At 41.8% G+C, this 14,389-nt stretch overlaps 1 protein-coding gene across 1 annotated transcript in view; it reads right to left on the minus strand.

Moving 5' to 3' along the window:
* Window positions 1-10,257, minus strand: part of usp30 (ubiquitin specific peptidase 30) — a gene marked incomplete at its 5' end in the record, with an annotated part of 47,265 nt that extends 37,008 nt beyond the window's left edge. The window contains 2 exons of the mRNA XM_084322868.1: window positions 1,864-1,973; window positions 10,187-10,257. Coding sequence (XP_084178994.1) covers window positions 1,864-1,973; window positions 10,187-10,257 — 181 coding nt within the window. The remainder of the gene's footprint in view (window positions 1-1,863; window positions 1,974-10,186) is intronic.
* Window positions 10,258-14,389: the final 4,132 nt, after the last annotated feature.

Here is a 14,389-nt window from a genome sequence, read left to right on the forward strand (position 1 = left end):
CGTAATTCATTATAGTTCATTGTAAAATAGCGACAGTAGTGTAATTATAACGGGCGCACGCGCGAACAAGAGGTTGGCTGCTTGTTTGGCACGGGGGGGCAGACGCAGAACACCCACCTCCAAACGCGATTAAATATTGTTTCCAATAAAAAGCGACATACTATTATTTTGTGTCATGTTTCCAAATAAGATTGGCCACAACTAAATGCTTTCTACTTCAATTTGTTGGTTAGAATAGATTACCTCGCTCCGTTGAAACTTCACTGAGACTAAAAGTAAAAGACAGTATTTTTTTCTTTTTGTGATGATGATGATGGGATTCAAGTTCACGTTTTTATTGATCACATAGGCAGGCTATACATGGCACGGTCCATCGTGATACTGTAGATGGATAGAGCAATAGCTGTTACTGTACCACCCATCTAGCTGTCAAAGCTCCATCACAAATGCAGTTATGTGAATAGAAAGGGATTCCGCTCAGTGATGGGCATTTGCCTGATAAATGTCGTTGCTGCCGGGAGGAAAGGAAGGCATGCTGCATGTTTTCAATTCATTAATAATATATTTATCAAGACAGGTGTGCGTACGACCTGTGTACGCACGTGTGATAAACCCAGTTTTTTTTTGGTGCGTACACGCATTCTAAATTCTGTGCTTACGAACGAAAGTAGAAGACTTTCTAAAAACTAGGGGTGGACGGTATTGTCTAAAATTTATATCACGGTATAATTTGAAGCATAGACGGTAACGGTATATATCACGGTATCAGTGTTTCCGTTAGAATATTTTTTTTGCCTGATAGGCAGGCTATATAAAGAATGACATCCTCAAGGCATGTAGATTTATAATATTTTAACTTAAAACTAGGCTACTTTTGCGTATACAGTCATTATATTCCAAATAAAATAAGTCCAGAGTCGAGACTCCGTGCTGCTCCCAACGAATCCCAATAGTATGCAACTGCAGAGCCGCAGAGCAGGGGCGCTTTCAGGTCCGGTCACAGGCCCGCTCAACAGCGCCCCCCACCCAACGGCTGAATTGCCAATGGCTGAATTGGAGTATTGCACTGTGCAGGCACAGCGGCCCCGCTCTGCGGCTCTGCAGCTGCATGCTTCTCGCAAAATCCAGCATCCAGCTCCCGCTGCCCAGCCGTCGTTATCAGAACACTACACACATATCATAATGTTCACAGCAAACTGTAGTTGATCACCAGGTATGTTTTATTAACGTAGAATAATTCATATAAGAAAAACGATAGGGAAATCTCTTACCTTTCTCCACTGGTTAAAAATGCCAGGAACTGAAATTGAAACTTGCTGTGCGCCGTGGTGATACGTGTTTATTATGAAATGACAATTGCGTGGTGACACGCCCACTGCGCGAAGCCTCCTAAATAACTTTTTCCAGTTTGCACATATCTATTATCTATGACTAATTCCATCTATTTTTAGGGGCAAATGCGAGTGAAATAGTCGCGCTGTGGTTACATGACGTCATTGCTATTTTAGAGCTGCTCTACCGGTTACAAGGTATAGTCAAAATCCATACCGTAGAGCAAATTCATACCGTTTATACCGTATACCGTTTATACCGTCCACCCCTACTAAGAACTGTTGATAAATGAGGGCCCAGGTCTCTGTGTTATTCTGTCAGTAAACTCTATACTCAATCAAATGACTCTGTTGTCTGCCTCTGTGAATAATCTGGTCACATTATTTCAAATCACCGATATGATATGATATAAATGGCTGCTTTTTTAAATTATTATATAGGCAGATATGATACACTAATGCATTATTATAGCCAAAACCTATGTACTGTATTAGGCAACCTGTGGTTTTCTGTTGTCGTGACATTTCTTACCTCTCTTCCTCTTCTTACGCTCTGTAATTGGGCCCCAGAGCACATACACTCCAGCTGCCATGGCTGCAGCCAGCCCACCAATGACACCCCAGTTTTTCATCATCTTGCTTCTGAAAATGCAATGCACACAGTAGTGAGCACAATTGGCAGCATCTTAAAACAGATCGGTTTCCTGATCTATACTATAAACCCCTCTTATATCCACTACACCAGTGTTTCTCAACTAGTGGGTCGCGGGGCCGTAAAAAAAACGTTAACTTTTTGTTTTTGTTTTAATCTTTTTTTTTTTCACTACCTATCTTTGTGAAAGTGGCTTCTCAACTCTGGTCAAGCTGACAACAAAGCAGAGGAACAGATTGGACATTGAGCATGACCTCAGAGTTGCTTTGTCTCACCCCAGACTTTGAGACAACAACATCCCCAGTTATTCCATTAGTTCCCTGGGATGTTAAGCTAAGAAGTCTGCTAAAAATCATATATTATTTCATTTCATTGGGTTTTTAGCCCTAGTTGCACTTTTGTTGCAACCCCAGTTATCCCATTAGTTCCTCCAAACTTAGGTCTGTTATGTTAAGCTAAGAAATCTGCTAAGAAACATATTATTTATTATTATTTTATTTCGTTGGGTTTTTAGGCCTAGTTGCACTTTTGTTGCACTTTTTTTGTGTTAATTTCATGTTTTTAACAGTGCATGAAAGATTGTGATTTTTTTTTTAAATAAATCATAGTGGTTGAAAAATTTGGGTCGCGACTTAATGACTAAGGAAAATGTTGGGTCCCGAGGCTAGACCAGTTGAGAACCACTGCACTACACTATGTTCTGGACCTTTTTAATAAGGCTTGTATGTTGAGGTCCAGAACATAAAAGACTAACCGCCGGTCCAGAACACAAGACTCAAGGCCCAGAACCTGCACCATCATCTCATGGCATTTAACTTGGGCACATTCCAAAGCTCCTCACTGTCACCTGAGCCTCTCTTCTTCATAGGGCTATTGACTCCCATTTGCTTCCAACCAGGGAGGAAGTCGTTTGGAGCAAATGAGGACAGTAATGGAAGAGGAGAAGGAAGTTGGGAGGAAGAAATGTGGACAGTATAAAGGAAAAATCCACCCTAAAAGTTTATTCACAGCCACATGTTATATCTATAATATTGTATTATAACTCAGTTTAGAGTCAAGTCTCGCTTTAAGCTGAATACGAGATATAGCCAAGCAGTTCTGAAAAACAAATCTAATTTGTCATAAAGGTTCTCTTGAGTCTACTTGGCTGAAAAAAAACATTAAGCCATTTGAGAATCCAAAATATTTCTTGCATTTGTCATAGAATGATAGTCCAGTTCAGCCATTTGAACACATTGTGCGCCAAAAACGAGTATACTCGTTATTAGGGATGCAGAAAATGGTTAAAAAGGCATTTTCGGCCGAAAGGGTTTTAGCACCGAAAATATATCACTGAATGTCAAAGAACAGGGTTACATAACGTTCGTAACCTAAAGTGTTGTTGTGATGACGTAATCAAAACGCGGCTACAGACTTTGCGCAACGTATAACGTGAGCAGCTTGGCAGCTCTTCCTGCGTTCTGCAGCCTGTGATAACCAACTCCTCTTGGGAGTCGCACTGTTTCTATGTAAACTCCGCGAGCAACGCATCCAATAAATGTGTCTTTAACATGCTTTATATCCTCGCCATTACTATATGCCCGTCGCGGTTAAAACCTTTTAAACTAACGTTAGCGTTAAGCTAGCTAACAACGCTTCCGGTCCTCTTTCACTCGTCTCTCGTAAACTACGTCATCCCCCGCTAAGAGTCACAGGAGATGTAGTAAATACAACAGTCCTTCCATAATTCCATGAATTATGACAGTAGCCACTACAGTAACATCATTAACACTTTCAGTGCCACCAGGTGGCGCCAGAGTTAGCGCTTGAATGCCACCATCCACTTTAATGTTAACGTTAATATCGCCTAATCTATGTTTTAAATTATGACTATGTGTCTAATCTGCCCGTCGCTTATCAAATAATCCTTTTCCAGTCAGTGCTGTCAAGGCAGATTGGTTTTTTATCGCTTCATTTCCGTTTGAGAGCATTTTGAAAAGCACCCGTTTTGAGGTAAAAAACAGCCCATTCTGGGCCATTCTGTGATAATCGTCTTTTACTGGAATATTCCAGAACGTTGATATTTGTCGGCCTATTTATGGATCAATATTATACGTACACGCACGCCCATTCGAGCCGCGCGCTAATAATAGCCTTGTTCATTTCCTCATGGTTTTCAGTAAAACCGATAGAGCACATTTCACAAAACGGCTTATATCTTCATAAAAATGAGTCTGATTATCCTAACACTGATAACATAGATTCCTTACCTGACATCAGATGATATCCAACTGGTATATTCCAATTCCTGATCACCATTCGAAAAAATCGATAAGTGTATAGATCTAACGTGCATTCAGTAGAATTCATGATCCGCGGCGCTCAGAGGATCCATAATGAACTGTGGTAACCCCGGCTGCATCAGTGGACTGGAAAATGTGGAGTACAGGATTTTTTTCCCCATCCATTTTCATTGAGTCCATTCCAAAATCCCTTATGTCATCTGGGAGACGATAGGGGGCGCTTTTTTCCACATCTGATCGCCGGCGGCTCTCGGGTAGACTAGGGTAGGCTCGCGTGATGCAATATGATTTCAGATCGCTAAAAAAAAAAAAAAAAAAAAAAGAGAAATCTCGTGAGTGGCTTTCAACGTAATATTAATAATTCCGAGAAAACTCGTGAGTGGCATAGAAAGTGTTAAGTGTGTTATAAGCTATTATCCCTCTCGTGTGTGTCTTTATGCAGATCTTTATGCAGTTTTAAAGCACCTTGGCTTTGTTCTGAATGCACTTTGTTGTAGTTATCCTACAGAGAAAAGAAAATGCACTCAACTTCAATGCACATTTTGTTGTATGCAAAGAGAAAATGTATAGATTGTACAATCTTTCAGCAGTCAGTCTGGAATTAATGTATGCATTCAAAAGTGCTTAATAAATGTTTTATGGGTCCATAATAGTGATTATTAATATTATTTAAGTTAAGTTTTGCCATAATCAGGTAGCTGAAAAAAATTATATATATATTTATAGTATTAATCATTTTCGGCATTCGGTTTTCAGCCAACTGTTTCCTATTTTCAGTATCGGTTTCGGCCAAGAATTTCTCATTCGGTGCATCCCTACTCATTATTGCCCGCCATGCGTTGTGCGCCAGAAACGAGTTAACTCGTTTTTGGGATCAATATTTCATTTTTTCGCCATGGCATTCATAATTCATCTAGCCTCCCTCCGCTGCTGCAGCTGGACCCTGTTCTGATATTGCAACTAGGGCTGGGCGATATGGAAAAAAATCATATCGCGATAACGATGATAATTTTATTTTATTTCTCGATATCGATAATTATCGAATTGTTATAAGTATAAAAAAAAAAAAAAAAAAAACATTTTTTTTTTTTTTTTAACAACAGATGTATGTTTATTTTGCAGCAATTCTTTGTCATTGCCGCCATCTTTAGTGTTACATCCCCTCACACTCCAGTTCTCAGGCTGCAGCTGGTTTAAAAGCTAAAGTAAACCGGCTTCTCTGCTGGCTGTGGCTCCAGAGGAGTTGAACAGTTCTGGCTCTGCTCGTTAATTTTCGATCTTTTGGCGCTTTTTTGGTGCACAAACCACCGCACATGTGCACTGTGACTCGTGACTGGAGTCTAGTTCTGCTAGCACACATAGCCTACTGTGTACAGACGGTTTCAAAATGTATTTTAAATTAGAAAGCAAACAAAATAAATGGACAAGAGAAAAAGAAATCTGAATTTGGTCAGTATTGTCATTTGGACAAGCAAAGCCATTACTTTAAGTTGCAGGCAAGAAAGACAAGTCTGTCCACTGTCTCTGGTTTTAAAACTGCCCTGTTGCAGGTAAAAAAAAAAAAAAAAATCGATTTTTTTTTTTATTTCGATATTCGATATCGATTATTACAATATATCGCGATATTTATCGTTATCGTTATATCGCCCAGCCCTAATTGCAACGCCTCAATACCGCCGCCTGGTGGATGTCGGGCGAGTTACACTCCAAGCCAAACCGGAAGTGGCGCTCGGTGCATCTGGGAGAATCCTCCGGCAGTAATATCTTGTAGTGTGGATCTAGATAAACACTTGAGTGCATTGGGACCGCTTTCAAAACGCAATAATCAATATGATTTCGGCGTTTATTGCGTCATACAAACGGGAAATGGATCTAGCAGATCAACGTCAAATAATTGGAATATTTTTCCTCCAGTCTCATCGGCGAACGGTAAGAGGAATCTAACGTTATTTTCAGCCCGATTGTTTATTCATTTCACGGCAATCCATCTGATCAACGTATCAACCCATAGTAGGGGTGGGAATCACCAGTTTCATCACGATACGATATCGATTCTTTGGACAACCGATACGATATTATCCGATACACAGTCTGCCACGATACGATACGATTCGGTGCCTGCGATCGATATGAGACGATATTATATGCCCATTTAACACGATCAGTAACATTTAAATCAACAAAAAAAAGGCAATGGAAATATCATTTGACATTTTTATTTTTGAGCTCTTCCAGACATTTAAATGAAAAACAATCTATTGTTTTTAATACAAATAGACCTCCTGTTCACTGTTTTTGGTTTGTTTTTCTTTTTTTCCGATATTAATATCCTATTCACTGTCACAGAGCTGTATTTTGGCTGGAAAAGCCGGCCAGATCCTGTTAGTGGGGCTATCCCGAGAATGCACCCTCCTTCCCAGTCCTGACGTCGCCGGATTTTCAAAATAAGAGTATCGCAATATGAATCGATCTTTTTATGTTGCATCTATCCTATTTGATTATTGATAATAGATCGATATCTGGATCGATGCATCGTCCCACCCCTAACCCATAGTACAAAAAAAAGACACTACTGACGATCAAGGAATTAACGACCCCCCCCCCCCCCTTCCTTCACGCATGATGAAGCATAATGTATACCGATCATATACATTTGAATTTTTTAATATAGTGTGTATAGGAAAGAAACGCCAATCGATAATCCATCATATGCGTCGGGGCCTATAACTCGCGTTTTAGGAATTACTGCAGAAAACCTTAAAAACAAACTTATATTCACGACGGTATTAACACGACAATGTATGAATGAAAAAATATAACGTTACCACATCCGGAACGATAGATACCCGATGTTGAATGGGCCATAGTAAATTAATGTCGATATAGCTATAATATTTAAAAAGTTATAGCCCTGCAAAGAAGGTAAACATCTCCATAGGGTTACTTACAGCACTGGCAGACTGGGCCCAAGGATGAATACAATGCATGGCGGACAATGTGTTAACGTTGAATGAGATGTTTTTCAGTATGAAAAAGACAAATATGTAAGAATAAAACCTTGCTAGAACATTGAAAATCCATGAAATTACTGGCTGGGGTTGAAGGGTTGGTCATAGGGCTGGGCGATATGGATATATATTTTTAACATCCAATGGGGGGGGGGGTCCCCAATGCCAGTGAACTTTGTGAGATCGACCCATCAAGGGCAGAGGGAGCGAGTCAACAGTCATGTCCTCCACAACCTTCACTGGCTCCCAATGAAATACCGGATACACTTCAAAATACTGCTTAGAATTCTGCTCTGCCTGTGGCCACATGCATGACATGTAGTCACTCACAGTGCCAAGTCACCAAGGGCCACATGCGTGACATGTAGTCACAGTGCCAAGTCACCAAGGGCCACATGCGTGACGTGTAGTCACTCACAGTGCCAAGTCACCAAGGGCCACATGCGTGACGTGTAGTCACAGTGCCAAGTCACCAAGGGCCACATGCGTGACGTGTAGTCACAGTGCCAAGTCACCAAGGGCCACATGCGTGACGTGTAGTCACAGTGCCAAGTCACCAAGGGCCACATGCGTGACATGTAGTCACAGTGCCAAGTCACCAAGGGCCACATGCGTGACGTGTAGTCACAGTGCCAAGTCACCAAGGGCCACATGCGTGACATGTAGTCACAGTGCCAAGTCACCAAGGGCCACATGCGTGACGTGTAGTCACAGTGCCAAGTCACCAAGGGCCACATGCGTGACGTGTAGTGCCAAGTCACCAAGGGCCACATGCGTGACATGTAGTGCCAAGTCACCAAGGGCCACATGCGTGACATGTAGTGCCAAGTCACCAAGGGCCACATGCATGACGTGTTGTGCCAAGTCACCAAGGGCCGAGGGAAAGTCAGGGAGGACATATTAAATGACTAATGAAACTAAGCCCTGGTCTTGTTTTCCATACAAGATGGCACAATGCAACAGCTTATTAGCCAGTTGTCATTTACCTGTTTACAAGTCCCTATTTACATGAAGAAGTCTCGCCATCAAAAAATATAAAGCCGATTAATTATGCTCATAATCTCTTACATTTCCCAAAACTATAAACAGTCTTGAACAAAAGTATTTAGTTTTAATTATAGTTAAAAAACTGTGTGGGGTCGTCATGATTAAGTAGCCTAGACTATTCCAGGAAGTAATACAGCTCAGTGAAATTAGGAAAATTAAATATATCAAGGCTTAGCCTTTGATGCCCTTCTAGGAACTGTCAATCACTCACTAAAGCAGTGTTTCTCAAAGTGGGGGGCACGCCCCCCAGGGGGGGGCGCAGATGCATGACAGGGGGGGCCTTGAGATTTATTAAAAAAAAAAAAAATGATTACAGAAAATTATCACTAAAGTGCTATCTGTTGCAGCTGCACTGTTCTCCATGAAAATACCATTTCTCAAAATCATTATTTAATAAAACACAGAAAAGGATCACCAAGTTACTCTGGATAAAAAAAACCTTTACAGACAACATTGAGCTTCCTGACACATCTCCATCCAAACTCTTGGAAGAACTCTTTGAAATCTCATCTGATACCACCTAGAGAGCTAGTTTCAGAGTGTGGTGCTGAGTACCAAGTATCTCATCTCATGGCCCACCAAGTATCTCATGATGCAGCAGTTAAGGTGTTGATACCATTCAGCACCACATACAGTATCTGTGTGAAGCTGGCTTTTCATCCATGACAGCTCTGAAAACAAAATATAGGGCCAATTTGAAAGGTCACGATATTGGTGTTATTTCAATAAATTTAAACATGGCCCATTTCATAACTATTTTGTTGGGGCGAGGGGGGGCCAAAATATTTTGGTCCGCCAAAGGGAGGCCTGAAAGTTTGAGAAGCACTGCACTAAAGCATTGATCTTTTTAATTTTCACCATTTCACTAAGGCGTATTTAGTCATTCCAGGTATAATATAGCTATATCACACATTTGACCTGTTTCACTCAACAACTCTCAAACCAAATGTAATTTGTACAAGAGTTCATATTTTTGGGATGTGTGAGATTATTGGCATACTAAATTATATTTATTTTTGGTGGTGTGTTCATTTCATCGAGAGAAAATTCGAAAGCTGCTATAGATCGTGAAAATCAACTTTGTGGAGCAGTAAATGTCGTCAAAATCCACGTCTGGGTCGCCGAGAAATGGACATTTGATTATGGTAGTGGAAGGGAAGCACCTTGTTTGTATTTTTAACAGTCCAGTCAACCTTACTCAAATCAGTAATACATGTTGTGGAGTGTACACCTGCAGCGTCCTACCTACGTTAATCAAGTATACGAATATGCCTACATTAAAGCTTTAGAACTAAACAGGTTGGTTAATTAATCTACAATAAGATGACGTAAAGCAAAGCAACCTAGGGAGGTCGTTGGTGGCTATAGTTAGCTAAGCTAACAAACTTTTATTGAAAAGTAATACGTTTACACGTAGAGACAATGCATCGCCATGGACCCCAGTGCTTTACATAGGTAGCTAGTTGTTGTATCTCCTGCCAACACAAACTAACTGAACAGAGCCAACTGTAATCTTAGCATTGTGGCTAATTTACCCAAAACAACATTGATCAGGATTGTGACAATCGTGCCCCCACGATTCTGACCAACAACACGCCAGTCTACCTCCACGGTATCAGTATCCAGACTGCCATTTGTCTTCTCTGAGAATGTACAGTATATATTACATACAATAGTTACAGTAGCTAGCAACTTTGCTAATGTGTGGCGATATCTATGCCTGTGTTTACATGCGGAGGAGGGTGGTGTCACTGCACAGTGCGCATGTAACGTTTAACGTTAGCGAGTCCAAAGCAGGTGCACTTTTAAACAAATTGTACAAACTAACATTCGCTTGTTGTTTGCCAGCATTGTGATTTTTTTTACCTGACTACTGGTCCAGTGGTAAGGAACTCTCGGACAAGCTTTTCAGAGCTCTGTGTTCTGCACCACAACATTCTGTTCTTATCGCGGAACTTAGTGTTTTCTGTGTTGAGTTTCAGGCGGACTTTATAAGAAGTTGTACCGATGTGTTTGATTGATTGAAAACTTTATTAACAGATTGCTGAATGGGTACAATACAGCAGACCAGATAAAGACTTTCGTCTTGTTTACATCAGGGTCCCCCATTTTCAATTCATCATAGAATGTGTTCGCAGATCATTGTTGTTCGATGAGAATAATATACTGTAGTAGAGCTCATAGATATATAAACATAAACACTGATTGTACAATAACTTGTTCATGGCGACAAGGTTTCTCTCTTTAGCCTTTGGCGTGGTTTATTATTCACATTGCACACATCAGTACCACGAGACCTTGTCTCTGTGAGAGGCAACGGAGGAAGAGAGTCAAGAGAAAGTCATGGAAAAAATAGTATACGAACAGATCGAAAAGTACCTCGCGGAAAAAAATCTAATATACGAATTCCAATCTGGCTTCAGAACATCCCACTCCACTGACACATGCCTTCTCTACTTGAACGACCACATCAAACAAGAGGTGGACGCGGGCAAATACTGCGGCATGGTCATGCTGGACCTACAAAAGGCCTTCGACACTGTCAATCACACCATTCTGATTGACAAGCTAAAAGCAATTGGTTTTGATAGTTTATCAGTGAGCTGGATACAATCCTACCTGGAGGGGAGGGAACAGATGGTGGAGGTAAACGGTACCCTATCCCCCCCCCCTCACAGTGAGCTGTGGTGTTCCACAAGGAAGCATACTAGGACCGCTACTATTCCTAATTTATGCAAATGCCATGTCGTCAGCTTGTGACTGCAACTTGTTCCTGTTTGCGGACGACTCAGCCCTGCTGGTCTCTGACAAGAACAAGTTACAGGTTGAAAAAGCCCTCAGCTCGGAACTAGGCAAAATCTGCATATGGCTCGCCGACAACAAACTATCATTACACATGGGCAAAACAGAGTCCATTCTCTTCGGTTCAAATAACAAACTCAGCAAGACCGACGGATTCTCAGTTACAGTGGGTGACAATATTGTCACAAGGAAAGACGAAATTACCTACCTGGGTTCCATCCTAGAGGCAAATCTTTCCTGTGACAAAATGGCATCCAATGTAATAAAAAAAGTCAACCAACGAACTAGATTCTTGTACCGGATCTCCTCTCTGGTAAACAAGAATACCCTGAAGACTCTGGCAGGAGCACTCATTCAAGGGTACTATGACTATGCGTGCACCTCATGGTACCAAAGCACCTCAAAGGCGCTTAAAACAAAATTACAAACATCACAAAACAAACTGGTCAGACTACTACTTGACTTGAACCCCAGAACCCACCTCACCCCTGCCCACTTTGCCAACCTAGGATGGCTTAGAGTAGACGACAGAGTACAGCAACTTGCAATGGGCCTGGTCTACAAGATACACTATACGACCGGGGTGCCCATGTACATGTTAAAATACTTCCCAAAGGTCAGTGAATACCACAACCACTACACCAGAGGAAGCTCAACAAATCATGTTAAACCCAGATTCGGCTCAAACAAGGGACTAAACACGTTTCGCAATTATGCCACAACAATGTGGAACGCCCTACCCAAAGCTGTAAAGGAATGTGAATCCCTGCCCACATTCAAAACCGCTCTTAAAGAGCACCTACGGGAGGCTGCAATTCGAAACTGGCCACCGTAAATGCCCAAAACCCCCACCACCTCCTAATAGACAGTCTCCTCACCACCGCATGTATATATTCCCTCCCCGCCGTATGTATATTTCCCTAATGCAAATGTAAGTAAGGCTTTGTCAGTATTCCAATGTACAGTGTAAAATGTGTGTGTGTTTCTAGCTTACACACTAGCTTCTCCTTTCTTCTCGTAACCTTCAGGTTGTTCCATATATATCTCCCTATATATTTCTGTATTTAAACATATAATCCCCTTCTGTATTTAAACATATAATCCACTTCTCTATTTAAACATGGAATCTACTTCTGTATTTAAACATGGAATCCCCTTCTGTATTTAAACATGGAATACCCTCCTTCTGTATTTAAACATGTAGCCACCCTCCATCTGTATTTAAACATGGAATACCCTCCTTCTGTATTTAAACATTTAGCTTCAATACCCTCTTTGATTGAGTACACCCATTTTCCTCCCACTGTCTGTCTGCCCTCTGGTAACTTGGTTAGAGTAAAGGTGTGGTTGTCCTCTAGGGACCTCATCTCCTCATCCATTGCTCTCTCCCATTTTCTCGACTCAGGGGACACTATGGCCTCTTTAAAGGACTGAGGTACCCCACACACTACTCTGTAGCAGTAATCAATGCTGGTAAGTGTACTGTCATCCTCGTCACTTTTTCTCCGGGCATAGTCTTTCAGATACTTTGGGGGTTTGTCTTACTGTGAGGGATACCTCCCACTGCATGAGGCACGTGACGTCACCCTCGGGTGCTCCTCGTCATCATCCTCTGGGGGTTGCTGACTGTCTGTCTGCACGTCTGTGCTCAGTACACTAGGCTGTGGTGTCTCTGTTTCTTCACACCTTACTCTGGAGTCCAACTCTGGCTCCTCTGTCTGTGTCTCAATTTCACATGTTGTCTTTGTGACAAATTTGACTAGCCTGTGTTTTTGTACCTTCCCTTTACCGGGTTAATAGACTAGAAAAGCGGGGCTTCCTTTGTCGTGCCCTACAAAGAGTCCTTTTTCACATCTGGACTCGAGCTTTCCTCTGTCCTGCTGGTAAGCATAACACACTGATCCAAATTTGTGCATTCTAGCTAGATTACACTTTTTCCCTGTCAGTGCTGTATACAGGGTGGTGCCCGTGTGCTTATTAAAACACCTGTTTCTGGTGTAAGCGGCTTCTTGTACCGCATAATGCCATAGACTCTTCGGTAAGTTACTATCTACTAGCTTACACCTAGCCATTTTGAAAAGAGTGCGCCATTCCCTCTCTGCTATCCCGTTCTGATGCGGGGAGTAAGGACCTGACATCTCGTGTCTTATCTTGTTCCTTCTCAACAGTGATTGGAACTCTCTATTTGTGAACTCGGTTCCGTTGTCGGACCTCAAACATCTTATGTTGCCATAAGGAGCTACATCTGCAAGGAATTTTTCTGTGGCCTGGAGTGTATCACTCTTTGCTCTGAGAAAGTAAACAAACACTGCCCCTGTACACACATCTGCAAAAGACTACATAGTTAAAGCCACCTGATTGATTGATTGATTGATTGATTGAAAACTTTATTAACAGATTGCAGAATGGGTACAATACAGTACAGCTCAATACACACAATTGTTAAGGGGATGCAGACCAGAGAAAGACTTTCGTCTTGTTTACATCAGGGTCCCCCATTTTCAATTCATCAGGACATATATGACATACATGACATACAGATAGTCAGTACTGCTACATCTATACATTTATGACATACCAGATTTGCAAATACAGTACTGTTTGTGATACAGAAGGAGTCAGGAAAAGGGAGTATATACATTTGACGTAGAAACTGTACATTGGAGGAGGTTGGGTGGGGGGGTTGGGTACACTGGGATATTGACAACCATACTGGGTAATCTACATTGGAGGTGGTTGGGGGGGGGGGGGGGGGCACACTGTATATACAAGCAAAACTGTACATTGTGGGGGGGGGGGGGGGAGACACTGTACAAACAAACAAAATTGTACATTGGACTATTGACAAAACCATACTAGGTAAATGACTGTACATTGGAGGGGGTTGGGTTAGGATATTTACAGGGGCCAGTGTTGAATTGCAGTCTCCCGTAGGTGTCCCTTGAGAGAGGTTTTGAAAGTGGGTAGTGATCCACATTCCTTTACAGCTTTGGGTAGGGCGTTCCACATTGATGTGGCATAATTGCGAAACGTGTTTAGTCCCTTATTTGAGCCGAATCTGGGTTTAACATGATTTGTGGAGCTCCCTCTGGTGTTGTGATCGTGGTATTCACTGACCTTTGGGAAGTATTTTGACATGTACATGGGTACCTTGGTCGTGTAGTGTATCTTGTAGACCAGGCCCATTGCAAGTTGCTGTACTCTGTCGTCTACTCTAAGCCATCCTAGGTTGTCAAAGTGGGCAGGGGTGAGGTGGGTTCTAGGAGT

The sequence above is a fragment of the Notolepis coatsorum genome (assembly GCF_963971535.1).
Source record: "Notolepis coatsorum genome assembly, chromosome: 10".
NCBI lineage: Eukaryota > Metazoa > Chordata > Actinopteri > Aulopiformes > Paralepididae > Notolepis > Notolepis coatsorum.